This window comes from Syngnathus scovelli, chromosome 18 (assembly GCF_024217435.2).
Source record: "Syngnathus scovelli strain Florida chromosome 18, RoL_Ssco_1.2, whole genome shotgun sequence".
Taxonomy (NCBI): Eukaryota; Metazoa; Chordata; class Actinopteri; order Syngnathiformes; family Syngnathidae; genus Syngnathus; species Syngnathus scovelli.
Window position 1 is genome coordinate 10014389 of NC_090864.1, and position 18543 is coordinate 10032931.

Here is an 18543-nt window from a genome sequence, read left to right on the forward strand (position 1 = left end):
ATAAAAAAATAGAGGCGTCGGGATGTTTTGTCCAATCAGATTTTAGCGTTCCCAGACCCGAGCAGTGTGGCGTTCAAGTAACCACGGAAACCAACGTTTCGAGAACCCCCCCCCAGCATGCTTTCTTTTCACCCTGGCGCCCAAGAACTTTACGTGTAGTGTATTTTACATCAAGCATAGACAAATAATAATTAAAATGATCTTGCGCAAAAAGTCATAATTTAAAGGGTATTTATTTAATGAGCATTAAGGCACATGAGACACCAAATATATTTGATTACATATTAAGACAGAACAGTAATTTGCATGGCTTCAGTGCAGGATAGTCGTGTGTTTAAGGAGGAGGGAGTTGTTTTACTTATTCAATAAGTACCTAATGTTTATATATGAAGTTCAAACCATGCATTTAGGAGTAAACAGTGGATTGCAAACCCTCACAGATAACTTATAACATATAAACAAGATTTGGAGTGGATTATTAGCTTATACAACATGTGTTTACAGGAGACAAGTTTTCCTATTAATAATTACACCAATAAACAATACGCTACTCACCCAGAAGTTTTGCATTAACCGTATCTGTTTTTCCATCAGCTGCTACATTATGTCAAACGTGGAGAGACATTCAGTTTCCATTCAGCAGACAGAAAATCAAGACTACGGGACAAAGCACAAAGGCCTAGAAAAATATAAGACTATAAAGTTTCAAGAATAAAATACATTGCACGGGCACAAGGATGAAACACCCTGATTGTGAGTTTGTGCACATGTAAAAAGGCCACATTGGTGTAAAATATTGCAGCTTGGTTTCAGTACGTTAAAGTCACACATACCTGGAAGGCTAGATTTGCTGAGGAAATAAATCATTTTCAAAGGCACCGCATCCCACCAAGAGTTATTTTGTTCTCATTCGGACATGGTTAAGTTGCAGGATTTTCTTCTCATTTGTAGTTGAAACTTTTGATGGTACATTTCATGGTGCAACCTTTCCAAGTCTGCTTTTGACTGTAAACTTATTCTACTAATACTTCGCCAGACAATATTTGGTTTCTGTGTCGATCATTTACACACAAACCCACTCTTGCATGACTCAGTGACAGTTTTGACACTCTGGATGGCATTTTTGACGGTTGACATTGCAGCGACATCCTCCAGTGGTGTCACCAGGACCCTTGAAAACAATCAAATAAATACAGAAATAGCTTCAACTGCTTTGCATATTTACTATATCAACATACAATGTCAGATTATAGTGACCATTCAATTACTCAAAAAGTTGTACAATTACTTAAAAGGAAGATATCGGATCTTAGTGAGATTAACTATGTGTTTGGCTATTTCTGACTTTTGTGTTTCTGTGATGGCAGCAAAAAGATTGCGACAACAACAATAAAATAGGAAATGACACATGGAAGTCAAAAAGTGGCACCTTTGGCCCCCAGCGTCGCCCTCTGGTGACCCAGCAGATTTCAGTGTGACAGACAGTGCAGCGCAGCCAATCGCAGCCGTCCCTCTTTTGCACAATGATGCCACACTGGGGACAGTGCATGGCCTCCCCGGATTGCACTAGTGTCTGTTAGTGAAAAGCCACATATGAAAAGGATTCTATCCGTTGGAATGAGGTCGCTATACGTTTAGCTCACTTGAAGTAGATGCGTTGTCCTCCGTGCGGCGGAGTCGTTGATGGCGCGGGCGGCGAGATCGTCTTGGTATTGCTTACAGTTCATTCCCTCGTGAATCGCCTGATGAAGAAATGTATGTATCTTTAACATGTACTCTTAAGATGTTGTCATTTTCTGCATTCTACCTTGCAAATGAGGCAGTTTTGCTTCATGCACACGGGGCACTGATACACGTTGACCGTGTCTTCGTACACACACCAGCCCGGGCAGTCTGCGGTGGCACAGTGGTAGCTTCCTTCGCATCGGGACTCTGCCACCGACAGACTTCTCTGCAGCCAACGTTCGTACTCTTCTGGAGTAACCAACTTCCAAGCGGGTGGGAAAAAAAAAAATGCTAAGAGGATAACAGTGGAGCAGAAGCTTCAAAGTGTCTTGGTTTTTACTCACAGCTCTGATCTCCCGCTCCTGCAAGGAGCATGTGCAGGCATACATGTCATCTCTGTAGGGACAGGACACGTCCGGCTCTTCGCTCAGCATAATGACGGAGCGCAAGCATTCTCTAGGCAAACACAAACAAAACATTCAGCATCATTAAAAATGTTCACTCTCAAACTATCCATATTGTACACAACAAAGTTCTAACTAATGTGGGCAATAAGTGTCTTCAGAGTCCCTGTCCCAACTCTTACTTGCAGAAGCAATGAAGACATTCCCTGAGAACTGCGCCCTCTCCTGGCTGAAGTTCTGTATAGCAGATCCGGCAGTCCAGAGACTCAGGATTCGGTACCAAGTCTTGCCCGTCCATCATGACCAGTTTGGCAAAATTCTGCTGGCGTTCCTCTTCCCTTGCCTGGGACAAGGAGGACTTTTTTTTAATTCATCAAGGGGCCACTCATAGTGTGGTATGCACATTTTTCTGCCACTTTCTGCTGATGCCGTGTTTTCGAGCCCAAATATCCAAGAGCAGTACTTGCATTTTAAATATATTACTACAATCACCAGATTGCACAGCTGCCTTCTCCAACTTTTTATATTTTGATGTTATGATCCCAGATAAGGTCTGTTCTCCTACCCGCTGGTACTGTGCAATTGCATCCTTCTCCTGCTGCAGCCATCTGAGTTCCAGAGAGTCTGGTTGGTACTCGCCCGGAACATCGTAGGTCTCCGGGCGACTGGTGCCGCAGATCTCGCAGCCGGGCCGTGTCGGTTTGTTGATGTAAGTACACGAAGGGCACGGCCAACCCTGAAGGAAACATGGGACCTTACATTACATTAATTTTTAACTATCAATTCACAGTATCTGCTCAAATGGAGGACTCCTCTGATCAATGTTTCAATGGATCGCATTTGCTTCATGTACAGTAAAAGGCTTTTTTTTTCAAAAATACAATATTTTTACTGTAGTGTGTTACCTGAGGGAACGATGTGGTACTACAGCCTAATCTTTCATTTAGTTGAGGCAACTCCACATTGGCGGCATTGACTTCTTGGTTACCGTTTTTTTTCTGTGAACCTATACAGACAATTACAAAAATGTCACAATTGTTTTGATCATCAGAAAATCACAAGTGTCACTCACTCACCAGCGTCGCTGCCATTTAATTTAGGTGGCAAAGTCTTGCAACGTCCCGCGCTGTTATGAGAAGCGTGAGGGAGCGATTCTGCAGATGGAAGGGAATTGTGGAGGAGTGCGATTTCCTGGTCCTGCTGGAGGAGTTGGCGGGTCAGCTTCGTGTGGCACGCCGACACGAGGTACAAAAAAGCCGTGTCGCCATCCTGACGAACGCCGTATGAGGCTAAGGAGCGTTCGTTAGTGCACAGGCATTGGCCAATCACCCAGCGCTGCAGCCACGGGTGAAAGCCATACTCGAGGAACATCTGGGATGATTGAAATAAAAAAAAAAAGCACAGGGAGGAGTGAGCGTGAAATCACATTAAGGAGCAGAACACATGATGAGACACAAACCTGCTGTTTCAAAGCTGCAGTAGTAATTACAGGAGAAACTTTCATAGTGACGCAACAGGATGAAGTAGAATCCTCGATTACAACAGTCAAACTGTTTAGGAGAAAACGAGGCAACATTTGAGAAACACTACCGCTGTGGTTGATACGGCCACATTTCATTTTTTTTTTTATTATTCTGAGCATGACAACAGTGAGAATCAAGTGTGAAAGTGCAAGCAGCGGTGTGAAAAGCACACAAAGCAGAAAGATAGAATAGGTGGTGTCAAGCGTAACATCCAAGACAAGTAATGGATAGGTTACACCTTTGTAGGAAGCTAAGGTGTGACACTGCAAGTGCAGATAGAGAGCTAAAGATAACTCCAATGGAGCTCGGGAGAGAGCAGACCTCCGGCGAGGCGGAACAATCTCCATCAATAAAACATAAAGCTCCCGCCTTAACGTTGTTAGTGTAGTATGATGATTCAGTCACCAGATGGCAGACATTGTACAGTCTCCACAGGCCAGCATTTTATAAATGATTTACATGACGCTATTTATAAATAGTTTTAAGGAGTGTACACCTGCAGTTCTCCTATGCAACCATTTCTGGGAGCAGACAACCTACTTGATTTCAGTGTCTTCACATTGTCGTATAGAGGGTTGGATCTTCAGTGCAACCTTTTGGCAGGAAAGATTGGCAGCGTAGACTGAGGCCGCCTTTATGTCACCGGTCTCTATGGCTCTGGTTAGCTGGATGCATGTGTCTTCTACAGATGTTTATACAAGAAGGGCTCAAATATATGATGACCAGGTTGTTGCCATACTGATTTGAAAATGTTCTGTACACACCTAATTGCTGCAAAGATGAGGTATCCTGGTGGTGGAGAAACTCTGTGTCATCTAGAGTGGCTGCTGCCGCTGCTGCTGAGGAAGAGATGAAAAATGTCATGGCAGGGAATGAAAATAATAATCATCAAGTCAGGTTTAGTTGATTACAAAAAAAAAAAAACCCTAAAGAAAATATTAGATGGGTCGCTGACCTCTGTGCGCTTCTCTCAATGATGTCATCATCACAGTTGCCCACTGCTGAGCCTCCTGCTCATTCCGAAAATTGAAGCTGATACGATCATACGGAGGCGTTGTCAGACTCAGCTTGTGGCATTTTGGTGCTTTCACTTCATAGTTCACATATCTCAAATCAAACTTGGTGATAGTCTGGAATATAAAGATAATACCAAAAGGAATAATGTATAACGATACAAGATGGTGTCATATTGCTCTTTCACCACTTTCAGGAAGTTTCACTTTCTGTTCAAGTAAAGCTGCCACACCCAAACATACATAATGTTCACTTATGGGAATTGCTGTTTTAATGCCTCTTACAGTCAGAAATCAATCATTTCTCTCAAGAATCAATTTAAACTTCATTTTGTATAACACTGTACATGTTACATTTCCATTGACGCCAATGTTAACTCCTGGCTTAGTAACACCAAAGCAATAGATAGCAACTGTCAACTGTTACATTTTAAGTCCCATAACTGTGGTTAAAATGGACTTTGAATGTCTTCCCGGCAAACCTGCAGCCCAATGGCCATAAAGTATGCAACTTTAATGAGGTTTTAGGACGCTATCGCCTACCACACGCTACGAGTTTGGTTCTCAATGACCATAATTTACAATTTCGAGTATTTTCTTCTTGACCTATTAAATGTCACAGCAAACTGGCGCATATTTCACGCTGGTGACTGGCAGCGGAACTCACCACGCAACGACCGATACCGCTGCAATCTTTGAGCGAAAGACGGAATTCCCCGGACTTCCCCGGGTCCATACTGAGCTGAAGGAGAATAGTCTCCTCGCCTGCTCCCGGAAGACGCAGGGGTCGAATACCATAATGGCACAACGATACTCGAACAGACATGAGGACGGTTTGACAGTTGGGTTCAGCTTGCGACGCTCCATTCTCAACCGGCGGCGAAGGAAGCGCTCGCTGTTCCGTCGCAACACTGGCGGTCCAACCGCCCGAACTCAGTGACATAGTGCCAACGGACGCATTTAGAAAATAGTCACGAATAAAAAAAGCTCCCTGTTGTTTGGACTATCATCAACCTCTTTAGCTCCAGACGTAGCTACCTCACCGACAACACAGGAAGCAAGTGCGTGGGCTGTCAAATGTCAGTTCCTTGATCTAGAAATTATGTCCTCCTTTCTATTTACTGTAGATCCTTTAGTGACATGGAAGCATCTTGTTTCTTTGTTGAAGAGATGACAAAGTACTAAAGAATTTCTCCTGAAGAGCCTGTTCCGACTCGACCGACACGTTCTATTTCTGTTGTGTCTTCTTCGGCTTGTTTACCTGCTTGACAGGGCAAAGGGTGTTACACTACCGCTTAGTGGAGCGCTGTGTAACTACACTTTAAATTGTATCTCAATTCTTACCACCCTAAACAGTATAAAACGCTTAATCTACGCGTAAGCGGGGAAACAAATTATTGTGGTGGACCTCAGGACCAGGCATCTCATCCAGCAGCCCTACAAAATGTGTCCTTTGTTATATCATATTGTCTTTGTTGCTTTGGTACTTCTCTTGTCTCAGTTGTTGGAAATGAGTCTTGGAATAAAGACTTACTTTTGCCATATTAAGTGAATATATGTATTTACTGTGCATGTCTCATTCAAAATAGAGTAGACAGTGACAAGGTGCAATAGTGAAACTGAATATTCCTTGTTTACTTCAAACTCACCACAAGGGGGCAGCAAAGTGTGACATAAACGTCAAGGCATGTTTACTCATTTGTAGCCAAATTAATATAGGATCAAATTTGAGAGCATCTATGTCACACTCATCACACCTCAATCATTTCCTTGATATCATACAAGTAGTGTTCCTCCTTATCCATAGGTTACTGGATCACTAATGATGGATTTTGACATCTGCAGTATTAAGAATATTGAATGGATACTTTCATTTGTTAAAAAGCTTTATATAAGATAAAGTCTTCATCGACCACTTAAGCTTTTTTTTTTCCATCCCAGGTAAGAGGGCGATCCAAACGTGGTAACCCAAGCCCACACCATGTTTCGGCTACAATTTATGAGCCAATTAACAAAATATACTGTAGCAGGTAGAGGAAATGAGTTAGAGAACACAGCCAAGTTGTGAATCACTCGCCTAAACTGCTCTTTCACAATCAATAGTACATTTCTCAGTGACTCAAAGCAGCACAAGGGGTGGATGCAGGGTATCAAGATTAGTTGTGACCTTCCAATTCACAAATCTGGAAAGTATGAGTGTTATATTGGAGAAAAGAAAAAGAGAAACAGGACATGATGTAAAAATATCACATGAAAGCAGCCATCCTTTATGTGGTCCCATGCTGTGATTTTTCCATGTCTCATCTGTGGTGCCATCCATAGAGGTGAGATGAAGTCATCCAATCAAGTGCTGATCACACCGTTGTTTTTCAAGAGGTACACCAGACATGAAGCTTGATACCACAAGGGAAGAGATTTTTTATGCTGAGCCAGAATAGGTTTTGGTTTCCTTATGCTAAACATAAATGCAAATAATTTAAATATTAATCAAAAATTTTCCAGATTAGTGTGATAGCAATATTGATTATTTTCAACGTGCAGATATTTTAGGCCTTCACATAACACGAAAGGTGTTCGGTCCGGTTTTTAATGTTGACCGTGTAGTGACGACTATATATATTTTGAATGGAGCACTTTCTGTTCATTAAAGACTCCGATCAGAACACAATGATTGTGTCCCGCCTTGCCCCTGGCAATCAAAAAGATTGATGAAAGCTCCATGAAAAAGACGCCCACAACAGTTGTGGATCACAGTCTGACAGAGATGTACTTCAAGTGCTGGGTTTCCCCATGTTGACTAATTTAAAGTTGTCTTCACGTCATCAACTTGCTGATGGACGTCTCTGCTGCGTGACAGACGGTAGAACGACTCAAAAAGGACATGTCCGTTTGCAAAAGGGCTTTGAGGAGTGGGAAGGTAAAGAAGGGCATCGGGGGGGATGGGGGAGATGCGTCCTGTGTGTGCGTGGTGTGTGCGTGTGTGTGTTTATTCATCACCCCACAGGCACATGAGAAGCAGAGATATATAAGATGCTGCGCACCTGCTTGGCTCGGACAACGACAGACCTCGCCAGATGACCTCAGCCCCCTACCAAAGTTCAGGGTAAGTTACATCTGCATTGCTTTTTTTTAAATTAAATAATTTATTACTGTTAGTTTCACTTCATTGCTATTTATTTGTATCAAATTTTATATTCATTTATTCTTTTTTTCTCAATTTTAGACATCATTTTCAGAGCACAGGTGAAAAAAAACCTGAATTTTATTTATTCTCGCGATTATTTTCAAACATCCCAGTAATGTTTTCAGGAAATCTCAATCATAAAAAAAAATACGCTGGATGCAAAAGTAAAGAATATCCAATAGTGAGGTACTTACTTTAAAAACTATTTTACTTCAAATTAATTATTTATCATTTTAGTCTGGACCTGTTCAAGATTTGTCATGATAGCAAATCTGTATTCAGTCAGATTTAGAACTGAAAATCTCAGAAAATATCTTTAAACTGTCTTATATGTAATGTTTCAACAGATAAATTGCCATCAAGTTTGGTCAAACATTTGAAACTGTGTGCTATCAAGCGGCCAAAAGTGCATGATTTAGTCAGTAGACCTTTTTCCCACCTGTTTGAGCGTGTGAGGTGACCAGCCCCCTTTCTGTGCCTTCCACTGACTCCTCAGCATGATGCCCGGGAGAGTGACGGATGTCCAAGCGAGGAGCGGGCTGCCTGGACCTTTGGTTCTTTTCCTCGTCGTCCTGCTGCTTCTGTTCTCCTCCTGCAATCTCAGCAGCGCACACAGCACCACAGTGGAGCACGACTTCCATATTGTGCACAACGTGGACAACAGAAGTAAGTCAAAGTTACATTTTCAGTATTTTGAATTTTACACTGTATATAAAAATGACTACGTGAGACAAATTGCCTTAAATGTATCATCTCAGTGAAAGAAGTGATGCACGTGTTTGTTGTCCAGGTCCAGAGATAGACCCCTTTTGGTACGTGGGCCGCGGCGTGAGACCCATCGGGCGCTTCGGGAAGCGACACAGCCGGGTTGAGGCAATGGGTGATGTGGGGATGCAGCCTGTTGTCACAATGCTGGAGCTGCTTTTCAACAGTCTGCAGAACAAGGAGAACCTGGACAAGGTGCTGAATGGAGAGGATAGGGACTGGTTACCATGACAACGCGCATCTCTCCCTTGCATCACCAGACAAACTCTGAATACGACGTGTCCATTCTGTGTTCCTCCTTGGTGATTGTTAATAAAATCAACCTGCAAATATGTGTTGTGTATATATGGAAATGCAGTTTATATTGGTTAATAAATATGAACTTAATAATCTTCAGGCTCGACTTGTGGATGCAACACACCACACATGCAGTGTTTCATTTCAACTTGCAAATTTTATTCCATTCATAATACATTTTTCTCCAGGTGCACCATAGCACATTAGTGTATTATTATTATACTTTTTTTTTTGCATGGTACTATTTTCCCCAACATGTCAAATGGACTGCAACAAACGACAGCAGATAAAGTGAATGTGGCACTGCGCACGGTAAACTTTGACCTCGTCATTTCAACAGGAATTTCCCAATTGAATTTATTAACATGGGACACATTTCCATTAATTCCTGTGTGAAGTCATGAGGGCCATATTACGTTAAATGGTGGTTCAACTATGATTGGGCAATATACACATATTCTATATCATTTTATCCATACATATTGTATATTAACACATTCTCAGATGACATTTTTACAAAAATACAGGACACCGACATTTGGACCCTTGTAGCTGTGCTTTTCATGACATTTGTACATCACAAACATGCTTTTATATACTGTATCAAGTTATCAACACATGATAACGAGACCCCCCCCCCCATGCCCCAAAAACAAATGTTGCAAGGAAGTATTATTTAGAAAAAGGGGTGGAGCATGTGCACAGAGGCGGATGGATTGCACCTTTTGTTTTTTTTTTTGAGTTTCCACCAGCCAGTCAGATAATCAAGCTCACGTGAACTGCTAATGGATGAGAGGAGAAATTAAAAAAATAAAGCAGTATTCTCACATTTAATAAGAATCATAGCATCTCCTTTATAATGTTGCCATTCGAATTTTAAATGCAGACATACACGCAAAGCACTTAGTCATGTCTCACAGGAACCGCTGAGGATAAAATAAAGCTTTTGCCGTAATGTGCATTAAAAAATGTTCCGTTAGTACAAAAATAAATTGCTTTGAACAAAAAAACTGTGGTTTCATGACACGGACAAAACCAGCTATTTAATATCTTCTAGGTGAGAGAAGAGTTTGGACAGGGAAAGATCCGTTGCTCAAACAAAAGGCCGCTATGTTGGAAAGTAAGAGAGAAAATGAGAGCAGAAGAAGAGAATACTGCAAGAAATGAATGGCTCGTTCATTTTCACTTTAAAACTCAATGGCACACTGTTGGTTTAAATTTGCTTTCATTCACATGATAGAGTTTGCCTTTCGTAATCAATTCTCATTTGAATCATCTACTGTTGAATTCATCTCAAACATTTTGGTAAAAACATTTTTTCCCCGCTTATTTGCATTCTAATAGAAAGTTAGATGAGGAAAATGTGGTGTTAGAGATATTACATGAATAGACTTGGACCTCATGCTTTGCTGTATGATTTAAAAAATGGACATAAACCAACCTGTCTTTTTTTTTTTGATGGCAGAAAAAGAACGCTCACCCCGTTAACACTGAAAAGTCCAAAATTTCCAACATCTGAAGCAAGGTAAATTAGTTTCAAACTGAAATGTGCACACAATTATGCTGCCCTTCATGAACGCAAATTACAATATCACCCTCATTTTTACGAATTACCAATAATTATCTTTTTTTTTTTTTTTTAAATTCCTAAAAAAATCACCTATTCGCTGTTTTGCACCCAGGCCAATGCCCAGTTTAAGTTAAAAGTATTTTTTTTTGGTGCATCTGAACAGTGTTGAAGTGAGGGGAGGAGCTTCAGTCAGGCTTCACTTTAAATACATATTTTTCCGTGGCGGGGCTCAGTCTTCATTGCCAGTGATGGAACACTGTAAAAATTTTTGGGATATTTTTTACTTCCCAGCAGTCCAGACTGATCTTGAAATGACAATAATCCCCTCTTAACGGAACATCATGTGCAAATGGACAATCATTCATGAAATCTGGAAGGTCGGAACCCTCGTGACATTGGAGTCCAAGCTGTGGCGAAACATCTCATAATTACGAGTCCGTGACTGCACTGTACATCCTAACCACGGTGGAAATTAAAGTTGGATATTGTTTTTGAGATGTTTTAAGGCAGAGACTCTCCAGTCATCTTTGCTGTATGCATGGTGTGATAAGGGTTGAGTGTTTTGTGGGGCCCAACAGGGCAGGTGGAGGTTTGGTGTGGAGCTGGAGGTGGACTCTGGGTCAAGGCACTGCATGAGTGGGGGAGGAGGGGTTAAGGGGGGGGGCTCTCGTCCACAGGACTTTGGTGTGTGGCCCTGAGGGGACTTGTGCTGCTGCTCCTCATCAACACTATGGCCGAAAGACTTCCATCGACTCCTCTGGCTCTGCTCTATCTGAAAACATACGTACACATAAATATTAAGGAATTTGTTCATGAATAAAATTATTCACTAGATCTTCCAAAAGAAGGAAAATGAATTCCTCTATCCAAATGAATGGAGAGAAGGAAAATCCTTTGAGAATTTTTTTTTTTTTTTGCGGAGAGCTTCTGGCAAGATGATAGGACTGTTCCATTTTTAATTCAGTGGTACATGGAAGGGTTCAATTATCTCCCAAAGAATAAAAAGAGACTCTAATGAACTAAAATCAGTGTGACTAAGATGTCTTAGACGCTGCTCGTTTCATGCAACTAACTAAAAAAACAAATCTGAAACGGAGCTGCATATGGTTCAATGCAGGTTATGGAGAAAAAAAAACTGGACGAAAAAAAAAAAAAAAGCCATTCACTGGTGTTAAAAGGAGACAACAACTTGTTGGTTGCTAAAACAGCCTTGGCCTCTTGTTGCGCAAGTTTCCATTTGGATGTTTTACATCTAATGGAGCTTTTCAGCTAATGAGTCCACTGGCCAGCAGATGTATTCATTTTTACTTCCATTCAGCAAGCAAGCTTTTGTCTTTGCACAATAAGGGAAATGTGTGACATTAAGAAAAAGGGAATAAAGTCCCTCTCTCTTTCTCGCTGACCCAAGTTACACACACACAAGCGCAAAAAAAAAAATTCTAAGATAAAGGAAAAGAAAAAAGGATAAAGAAAAACTTCAGTGATGATTGTTAGTTATTAAAATATTTTTCCAATACTGCATCCTGAAAGTAATTATTGGTTCCTTTTTTTTTTTCAGGTGCATGGAGCTTACAAAAATGGTTGAATAAAACCTGCAGGAGCATTTTAAATTATTTATATTAACCTTTATTTGGTACCTTTTAGTGGAGGGGCTGGCAGCTTTCTCCTCTGATGGCGTGATGAGTCCAAGGTTTGTGGCTGCATTGTCAGGAAAACAATAATCGTTATCATGACTACATTTGACGTATATCGTAACTTAATAAACTATGGCTCGAAAAGTTTAATACCTTTGTTGTTGGCTTGAACTTGGAGATATGATTGCACACGGTAACATTTAACCCTGCAGTTTTAAGAGCCGATATCCTGGCCTCAATGTTGGATATCTAAACGTAGAAATAAATAGTTCAAGTAGTAATTCTACAATTGCATTATTATGCAATTTCAATCTCTTCCAGTACCTGCATTTCAGATTGTTGGACTTGAGCAGCAGCAGTAGCTACTTGGTCTTCCAGGAAAGCCAGTTCTGTATCTGTGGTCCCACTACTGATATTGCGGGCACACTGCTCCAAGTCACCCAGCGCCCCCTCTAGGCCATAAACAGCACCAGCAGCCAGGTAAACCTTCAAAATGACAACCTGTTAGAACTGGAAAAACAACTTAGCCGTTGAAGTGGGACAATGCTTTAAGAGTTACATTCTCCTCCATCTTGGTAAGCCTCTGGTCCAGTTTGCGGGTCTCGGAGCTGCTGGAGATGGTAGTCGCGCTCTGAGGTTCCGAGGGCGAGCAGCCGTCCCTTCCCGCCTCGCTGATCAGTTCCTCGGTGGCGTTCAAAACCTTCAACACCTCTGTGGTGATGCTGCAGAGGGATGCCGCTGAATACTTCTGCTTCATTTGAGAAACACACACAAAACATGACCTGATTTCATGATATCAGAACCACCTGGGGAGGTTCTAGCATATTTTTTGGGGGGTGGGCAGTGCCCCTAGGCCCCCCCTAGCTACGCCAATGTCTGTAATATCAACTAACTGATTGTGACATCTTCCTTTCAATATACACCATATTATATTTCGGAAAATTTACTTAATGGGTATCTGCCTGAGTGCTAAATACGGTCCGAAATCCATAGACTAACACTGACCGTGAAAGGGGAAAAGAGAGACAGATCTTTTCTCAATATGAAATGAATCACTGGCTGAAGCTTTAATCAGTGGATGTATTGATCGCTCTCAGCACACACTGATAATGTGACAAAAGGCAGAGATTGAGCTTGCGGATGCAGACTCACTCTATTAGTAAAGTATGACGGGCTTTCCGAAAGGCATATTTTTTTCTATTAAACATCCCATAATTTCCGAATTCATACATTATATCTGACTAGATGGTCATGAATTTTAGTGTTAGTGTGTTACTCCTTGTCAAATATAAAAAAAAATGCAATAAAGAAATACAAATATTTTAAAATTCATCTGCACCTATTTTTCAATGAATAGGATGATTATTTATTGTTAATGAGGAGTTATAGTATTTTTCAATGTCCGTTGTCTCACCCTAACCCTATTAAAGTCATGACAGGTTGTACCCACTAACGAGAGAATCATATTTTCCACATATTGTGGCAGAATGGTCTCATCGGTGTGACACTGTTCACGCAACACCAACGCGGGTCATTGTGGTATTTTTAAAATGTGAGTCAACATCTTCCAATATTCATTAGCTTTGTAAAGACAGGCAGCGTTGACAGTTACTTTCAAAAGTAATCACATTACAAGTTACAGTCAAACAATCAGGATGAATGTTTTCTGGAAAGCGCAAGTACAGTCAAACATGTCCTTTATGATAACTGATTTTGTTTTTATTTCTTAATTATTAAATTTATTGCATGCACAATACGTGCGGGAATGATCACTGGCTGAAAAGTACTCAGTGTGCTCTTAAGATTTTATCAAATGCGACTCACTGCTGTACCCCAGAGGCTATCAAATGAAATTACCACATTGATAAGATTATGATTCATATCACATTATTGTCCAACTGTCTCCTTTAAAAAAAAAAAAAAGTTTATATTTGTCAGGCAGGCTAAAAAGACGAAAATAACAGAAGTGTATTGTGCATGTACAAAAATGTAAATAAGGATTTTGGTCAGAAGAACAACTGCATTGACATCTAAAAAAACAAATCCCTTTTATTCCCACATAAATCCTCTCAACGCCTTACCTGGTTGTCAGAGAGCGCCGCCTCCTGGTAAGATGGCGTAACAGCAGGGCTGCTGGCAGCACTGCAGGCATTCTTCCATTCTGTCATCTCCTTCTCCAAATCTCGCCTATGCTGTCTTTTGTTTTTTCTTCTCTCTCCTCGCTTCTGCTCCTTGTCATCTCCGGCCTCCTCCGAACTCCCCGCTCGCTTCTCTATCCTCGTCTCCTTCACCCGTCCTTCGGCGCTCAGCGGTGGACTTTTTATCAACCTCTCACTTCCTGTCATCGCTTCACCGTTCACTTGACTGGTTTGTTCACTCGCTTTTTCTCTTAGCCTGACACTTGACCTTTGCTTCTCCGTTTCCGTGTCTTTCGGCTTCGCTCTGCCACTTTCATTTTCCATCTGTTTGAGCGCGGGCCACTCCTCCTCTGACGAGCTGCTCTCTCTGCTGGTGGTGCGGCTCCTGACCAGCTGACTGATCCTGGACCGTATTTCTTCCTCCAGCGGGTCAGCGGGGCCAGATACAGGTCCGGCACCGACGTGGTGGGCTCCGGGGACCAGCGAGTGGGGCGAAAGAGGGCTGCTCGGGCCTACAGAATTTGAAGCAGCTTTGTCAAAGTCTTGGGAATCGGGTATGATGGCATCTAATGTGAAGGCATCTGGTGCTGCTGTGCTCATTGGCACTGTGTCAGTTACAGTCTTATCCTCGCTTAAGCTTCTCTTCAGTATATCATGGAGAAGAAAACCACTGCTCTCCTTCAGGAGAAGAGAAAAGCATAACATGAAAACAACATTCTTCAACATCTCTGAGGGAAGCCAGAATTCCGTACCTGAATGGACTGCGAGTTATTCCGGCTCTCGGCCCTGCTCTCGTTTAACGAATCTCTCTTGCTTTTGCGCCGCCGCCGTGACCTTTTCACTTGGTCGTTTTGCCTTTCTTCTGCCTCGCTGCTGTCCCCCATCACCTGAAAATATGGATTGGTGAGCTTGCAATCAAGAAGCAACAGAAATCCTTCACCAAAACAGAATCCGTGCAATTGGACACACCTTGGGGTTAAAGTTCACATCCAGAGCCCCTGAGAGAAGCGGGTATGGAGAGAGGTTTTGGTGAAGGTGTGGGTGGTACATTGGTTGGTGGTAAGGGTGAAGGTGGGTGTCTGAAGGTCCTTTTTTCCTATGCAGGTTCTGAGGTGGTTTCCAAGGACAAGACGAGCGCGCCGATGATGCCTCTGAGTCGGAATTGAGAGTCTCCGTGTTGGTATACTGGCCAGAGGAAGGTGAGGTCACGGGGAGGTGCTGCGTATACGTCCACTCGGGGTCGTGCTGCGAGTCCGTGTAGTAAGTCTCGTCGGATAACTTGCGGTGGAACTGTTGCAACGCCGTGCCCCAGCTGCCTTGGTCGTCCTCCTCGGAGTCGGAACCCATCTCGTCGTAGGCCGAGACAACGCCGGACTCCTTTTCCAAGACGCTGAACACCAGGCTTTTCCTCTTGGTGAGAAGGCTGGGACGAGAGAGTTGAGAGCTGTGGAGAGCAAGCCAGTTGCCGTCTGGACTTTGGAGGACTGATGATGCACCTTTAAAAAAAATATATAATACCATCACCTGGATTTTACAAAGAATAAATAAGTGTCATTACTTGAATTGTCTAGTCGGTCGACACTCTTCCAGGTGGGCAGCGATGTGGCTTTGGCTTCTCTCTTCAGAGAAGAATACTCCTGCAGGCTGCCGCCCGTGCCGCCAGTTTCGTCCTGAGGAACTTTTTCGGGAGAGTCGTCACTGGTGAGGGAGAAGGCTGAGCGTGAGCGCTGAAAATACACACACACATATACACACGCAGGTAGAAATGCAAATGAAGGACCGCATAATGGACTCAAATGGGAAGATGTATAAAAAAAAAAAAAAAAGAACAATATTAATTTGAATTAAAATATCTCAACCCTAGAAATTCTCATCAGTAGGTGGCGCTAAAAGCAAGCCAATGAAAGTCTAATATTAATGAGAGGGGCTTCGTAATTGCAAGGCTGAGATAACGGTGAGCCTAGACAACAATATGATTTGCATATTTGCATACAAGTGTGTCTAATTGAGCGTGTTTGAAGGGAAGCTGATAAACAGAAGACGTCTCGTGGCGGGCTGAGCTGTCGAGAAAGGATCCAAGTGAATTCTACGGGACTTTGATCACAACATGGAGTGCTGCTTTGATGTTTTGCATGAACACGGAATAATGACAAATGTCACTGATGATAAAAAGTCCCTGCTGGCAAAGTTGTGTGAATCTAATAAACAAGTGATGCAGTGTGTGCAGCATATTTTTAGTCATCTGTTTCATTTTTATTTTTCTGTGTGGAAACGTGATTTAAAATTAGACACCTGTAGATTTTCTAAATTTCTGAAGATTATCTTTATTTGAAATAATTTCCGTGATGTCTTTGCAGTGACGTACGACACACAGTGAGTGTTTTTGTTTGGGGTGTCGGCCGTATGATGTCCATTTGCGGAGGCGCTGACTAACCGAGAGGGTGAAGGATGTTTTGAGGCGTTCCGAAGATCCTTGTGAAGACGTTTGAGCTCGTGAGGGTGCGACTTGATCACTGGTTTGAGTCAAGGACTGAGGCGGAGGCCAGACAAAGTCATACTCTGTCTGCATCTCCGAGCGCTTCCTCCTTTGGATGATCTAGTAAAAAAAAAGCATTTTAATTGATTGCCCATTTAAACAATTGAAAGAAGAAGTCCAAATACCTTTTGCACAATGGTTGTAGCAAGTTCCTCTATGAGCTCTTCTTTGTGGTCCCGCAGATACCGAGCCTCATTCTGCTTCTCCTAAACAACACATACAACTCGTTAAGATTTATTGACACTTTTTTTTTTTTTTTAGGGACAATCCAAAGATGCTCAGCTATGACAGATTTTTTTACTTGGAACAAAACTGACTTTCTACTGATCACAGCTCAGAAACAGACAGAAGTGAGAAATGAGTTGAGGCCAAATGTCTCACCAAACTGTCACTGAACTCCTCCGCCTTGGCGATGGCTTCCTCTATGGCTTCTTCAGCGACACGCAAGGCGACCGTGAGCGTCTCAGCCATACTGTGTCCTAATGAGAAGAACATTGAAGAACAAATATGAAGAACATTCCAAAGAAACTAGTTTTGTTAGAAAATAAAGATCCCAATGGAGGTGCAAGCCCCAGCAATCTTTTTTTCCCCCATGTTTAAAGTTATCCTCAACAATTTCTGCAATGTGGTGCTGAGTCAGACACTAAGCTAACCAGAAAAACAAAGAGGTGGAAAAAAAAAGCCGTGGGAGGGCCTGTCAATAAGACAGCAGTCTTCTCACCTTCACTCTGTTTGTAAAAGACGGAGTCACTGCCACAAATGCTGCCATCGTTGTCATTGCCGAAACTGCCTTCGTGGACGCTGCTCTCTGAGGGGAAAAAAGACGGAGAGCCTGTGAGTCAAACCTCCATTCTGACACTCTGTCACATGAAAGCAAAGTGTGCTGTGTTCATATTGAAGTCTGAGAATAATATAGCCTGCTGCACGCAGAGCAACCTAATCCCCACGGCCCCTTGTGCTCTTGTCATATAAATTCCTAATGTCACTTTTTTTTTTCCCCCTTCACAAAATCCCAACGACAATTCATCTGATAATACGTTTTGCCTTCAAAACAAATACAATTCAGGGCAAGTCTCTTAAGGAACACAACAGCTATGTATAAAAAGATAACCTAAATGCAAATAAAAAATAATGTGAATCATGTTAAAGAGCGTCTTGAGCCTTTAAAAACATATATTCCCTCCGGGGATCATTACCTCCGGCTTACTTTCATATTCTCCAGTTCTTTTCATCAATCCAGGTAAATAACTAGGATAAATGGGCACACAGTCTGAGAAGCAAACAATCTAAATCTGCCATGATGAATGATGTGTTGAGTATTTCATTTCACACTTGAAACCTGAATAACAATTCCAGAGAAAACACAGGAGCCATAATTCAACGTCAACTTTCCAAACCAAAAAGCCACGTCTTCGGTCTTGACCGGTCTTCCAGCTGGATCGTCAGTACGAGAGTCAAATTCTACTGTGTGGTTTAAGCGTGATTCAGCTTTCGCCTCTGCCATAACAAACTGTCACCCAGCTTAGAAGATGAGCCGAGCTTCGACGACCGCCGCTCCGCAGCAACACCGTGTTGCCATTGGATGACAGCTCACTCCCCTCGTAAGTTTTCCTTTTAGGAAAATATGCAACTTTACTGCAATATGAATCTTATATTTACCAAAGTGCAGCAAAAAAAAAAAAAAAAAAAAAACCAGTTGATTCAACAATACACACTTAGACAAAGCTTTATAAATAATTCACCATGAGTGATTT

General features: G+C 42.1%; 3 protein-coding genes across 7 annotated transcripts in view; 1 reads left to right on the plus strand and 2 right to left on the minus strand.

Moving 5' to 3' along the window:
* Positions 1-214: 214 nt before the first annotated feature.
* Positions 215-5930, minus strand: shrprbck1r (sharpin and rbck1 related). Of its 3 annotated transcripts, none has more exons than XM_049748661.2 (14): positions 5333-5930; positions 4608-4782; positions 4417-4485; positions 4193-4334; positions 3589-3679; positions 3206-3500; positions 3035-3135; positions 2695-2865; positions 2312-2472; positions 2070-2181; positions 1808-1987; positions 1644-1742; positions 1430-1573; positions 215-1171 (listed from the first exon to the last, which is right to left on the minus strand). In XM_049748661.2, the coding sequence occupies exons 1-14, from the start codon at positions 5606-5608 to the stop codon at positions 1091-1093; spliced, it is 2097 nt and encodes a 698-aa protein (XP_049604618.1). In that variant the 5' UTR covers positions 5609-5930; the 3' UTR covers positions 215-1090. The 3 variants fall into 3 exon arrangements, with proteins under 3 accessions (XP_049604618.1, XP_049604617.1, XP_049604616.1); XM_049748660.2 differs by having other exon boundaries at positions 4417-4488; XM_049748659.2 differs by having other exon boundaries at positions 4417-4491.
* A 1516-nt stretch (positions 5931-7446) lies between these two features.
* prlh2 (prolactin releasing hormone 2) lies at positions 7447-9006 on the plus strand. Its single transcript, XM_049748667.2, has 3 exons — positions 7447-7768; positions 8346-8515; positions 8640-9006. The coding sequence occupies exons 1-3, from the start codon at positions 7740-7742 to the stop codon at positions 8843-8845; spliced, it is 405 nt and encodes a 134-aa protein (XP_049604624.1). The 5' UTR covers positions 7447-7739; the 3' UTR covers positions 8846-9006.
* Positions 9007-9048: 42 nt separating this feature from the next.
* Positions 9049-18543, minus strand: part of LOC125985680 (rab effector MyRIP) — a 41961-nt gene continuing 32466 nt past the window's right edge. For 2 of the 3 annotated variants that reach the window (XM_049748658.2, XM_049748657.2), the window contains exons 5-17: positions 17511-17597; positions 17171-17268; positions 16915-16995; positions 16688-16849; positions 15812-15980; positions 15223-15749; positions 15006-15140; positions 14197-14931; positions 12675-12866; positions 12440-12601; positions 12269-12364; positions 12119-12179; positions 9049-11253 (exon numbers count right to left, since the gene is read on the minus strand). In XM_049748658.2, coding sequence (XP_049604615.1) covers positions 11210-11253; positions 12119-12179; positions 12269-12364; positions 12440-12601; positions 12675-12866; positions 14197-14931; positions 15006-15140; positions 15223-15749; positions 15812-15980; positions 16688-16849; positions 16915-16995; positions 17171-17268; positions 17511-17597 — 2549 coding nt within the window. In that variant the 3' untranslated portion in view covers positions 9049-11209. The remainder of the gene's footprint in view (positions 11254-12118; positions 12180-12268; positions 12365-12439; positions 12602-12674; positions 12867-14196; positions 14932-15005; positions 15141-15222; positions 15750-15811; positions 15981-16687; positions 16850-16914; positions 16996-17170; positions 17269-17510; positions 17598-18543) is intronic. The other variant, XM_068648765.1, reaches the window with a different exon arrangement.

Excerpts from the sequence above, each read along its gene's own strand:
- prlh2 (XM_049748667.2), top strand. The coding sequence starts at position 7,740 with ATGACCTCAGCCCCCTACCAAAGTTCAGG. Across the intron at positions 7,769-8,345 it reads GCCCCCTACCAAAGTTCAGG|CATGATGCCCGGGAGAGTGA; the intron begins GTAAGTTACATC and ends CTGACTCCTCAG. Across the intron at positions 8,516-8,639 it reads GCACAACGTGGACAACAGAA|GTCCAGAGATAGACCCCTTT; the intron begins GTAAGTCAAAGT and ends TTTGTTGTCCAG.
- shrprbck1r (XM_049748659.2), bottom strand. The coding sequence starts at position 5,608 with ATGTCACTGAGTTCGGGCGGTTGGACCGCCAGTGTTGCGACGGAACAG. Across the intron at positions 1,574-1,643 it reads GGACAACGCATCTACTTCAA|ACACTAGTGCAATCCGGGGA; the intron begins GTGAGCTAAACG and ends TTTCACTAACAG. Across the intron at positions 1,172-1,429 it reads GGCGACGCTGGGGGCCAAAG|GGTCCTGGTGACACCACTGG; the intron begins GTGCCACTTTTT and ends ATTGTTTTCAAG.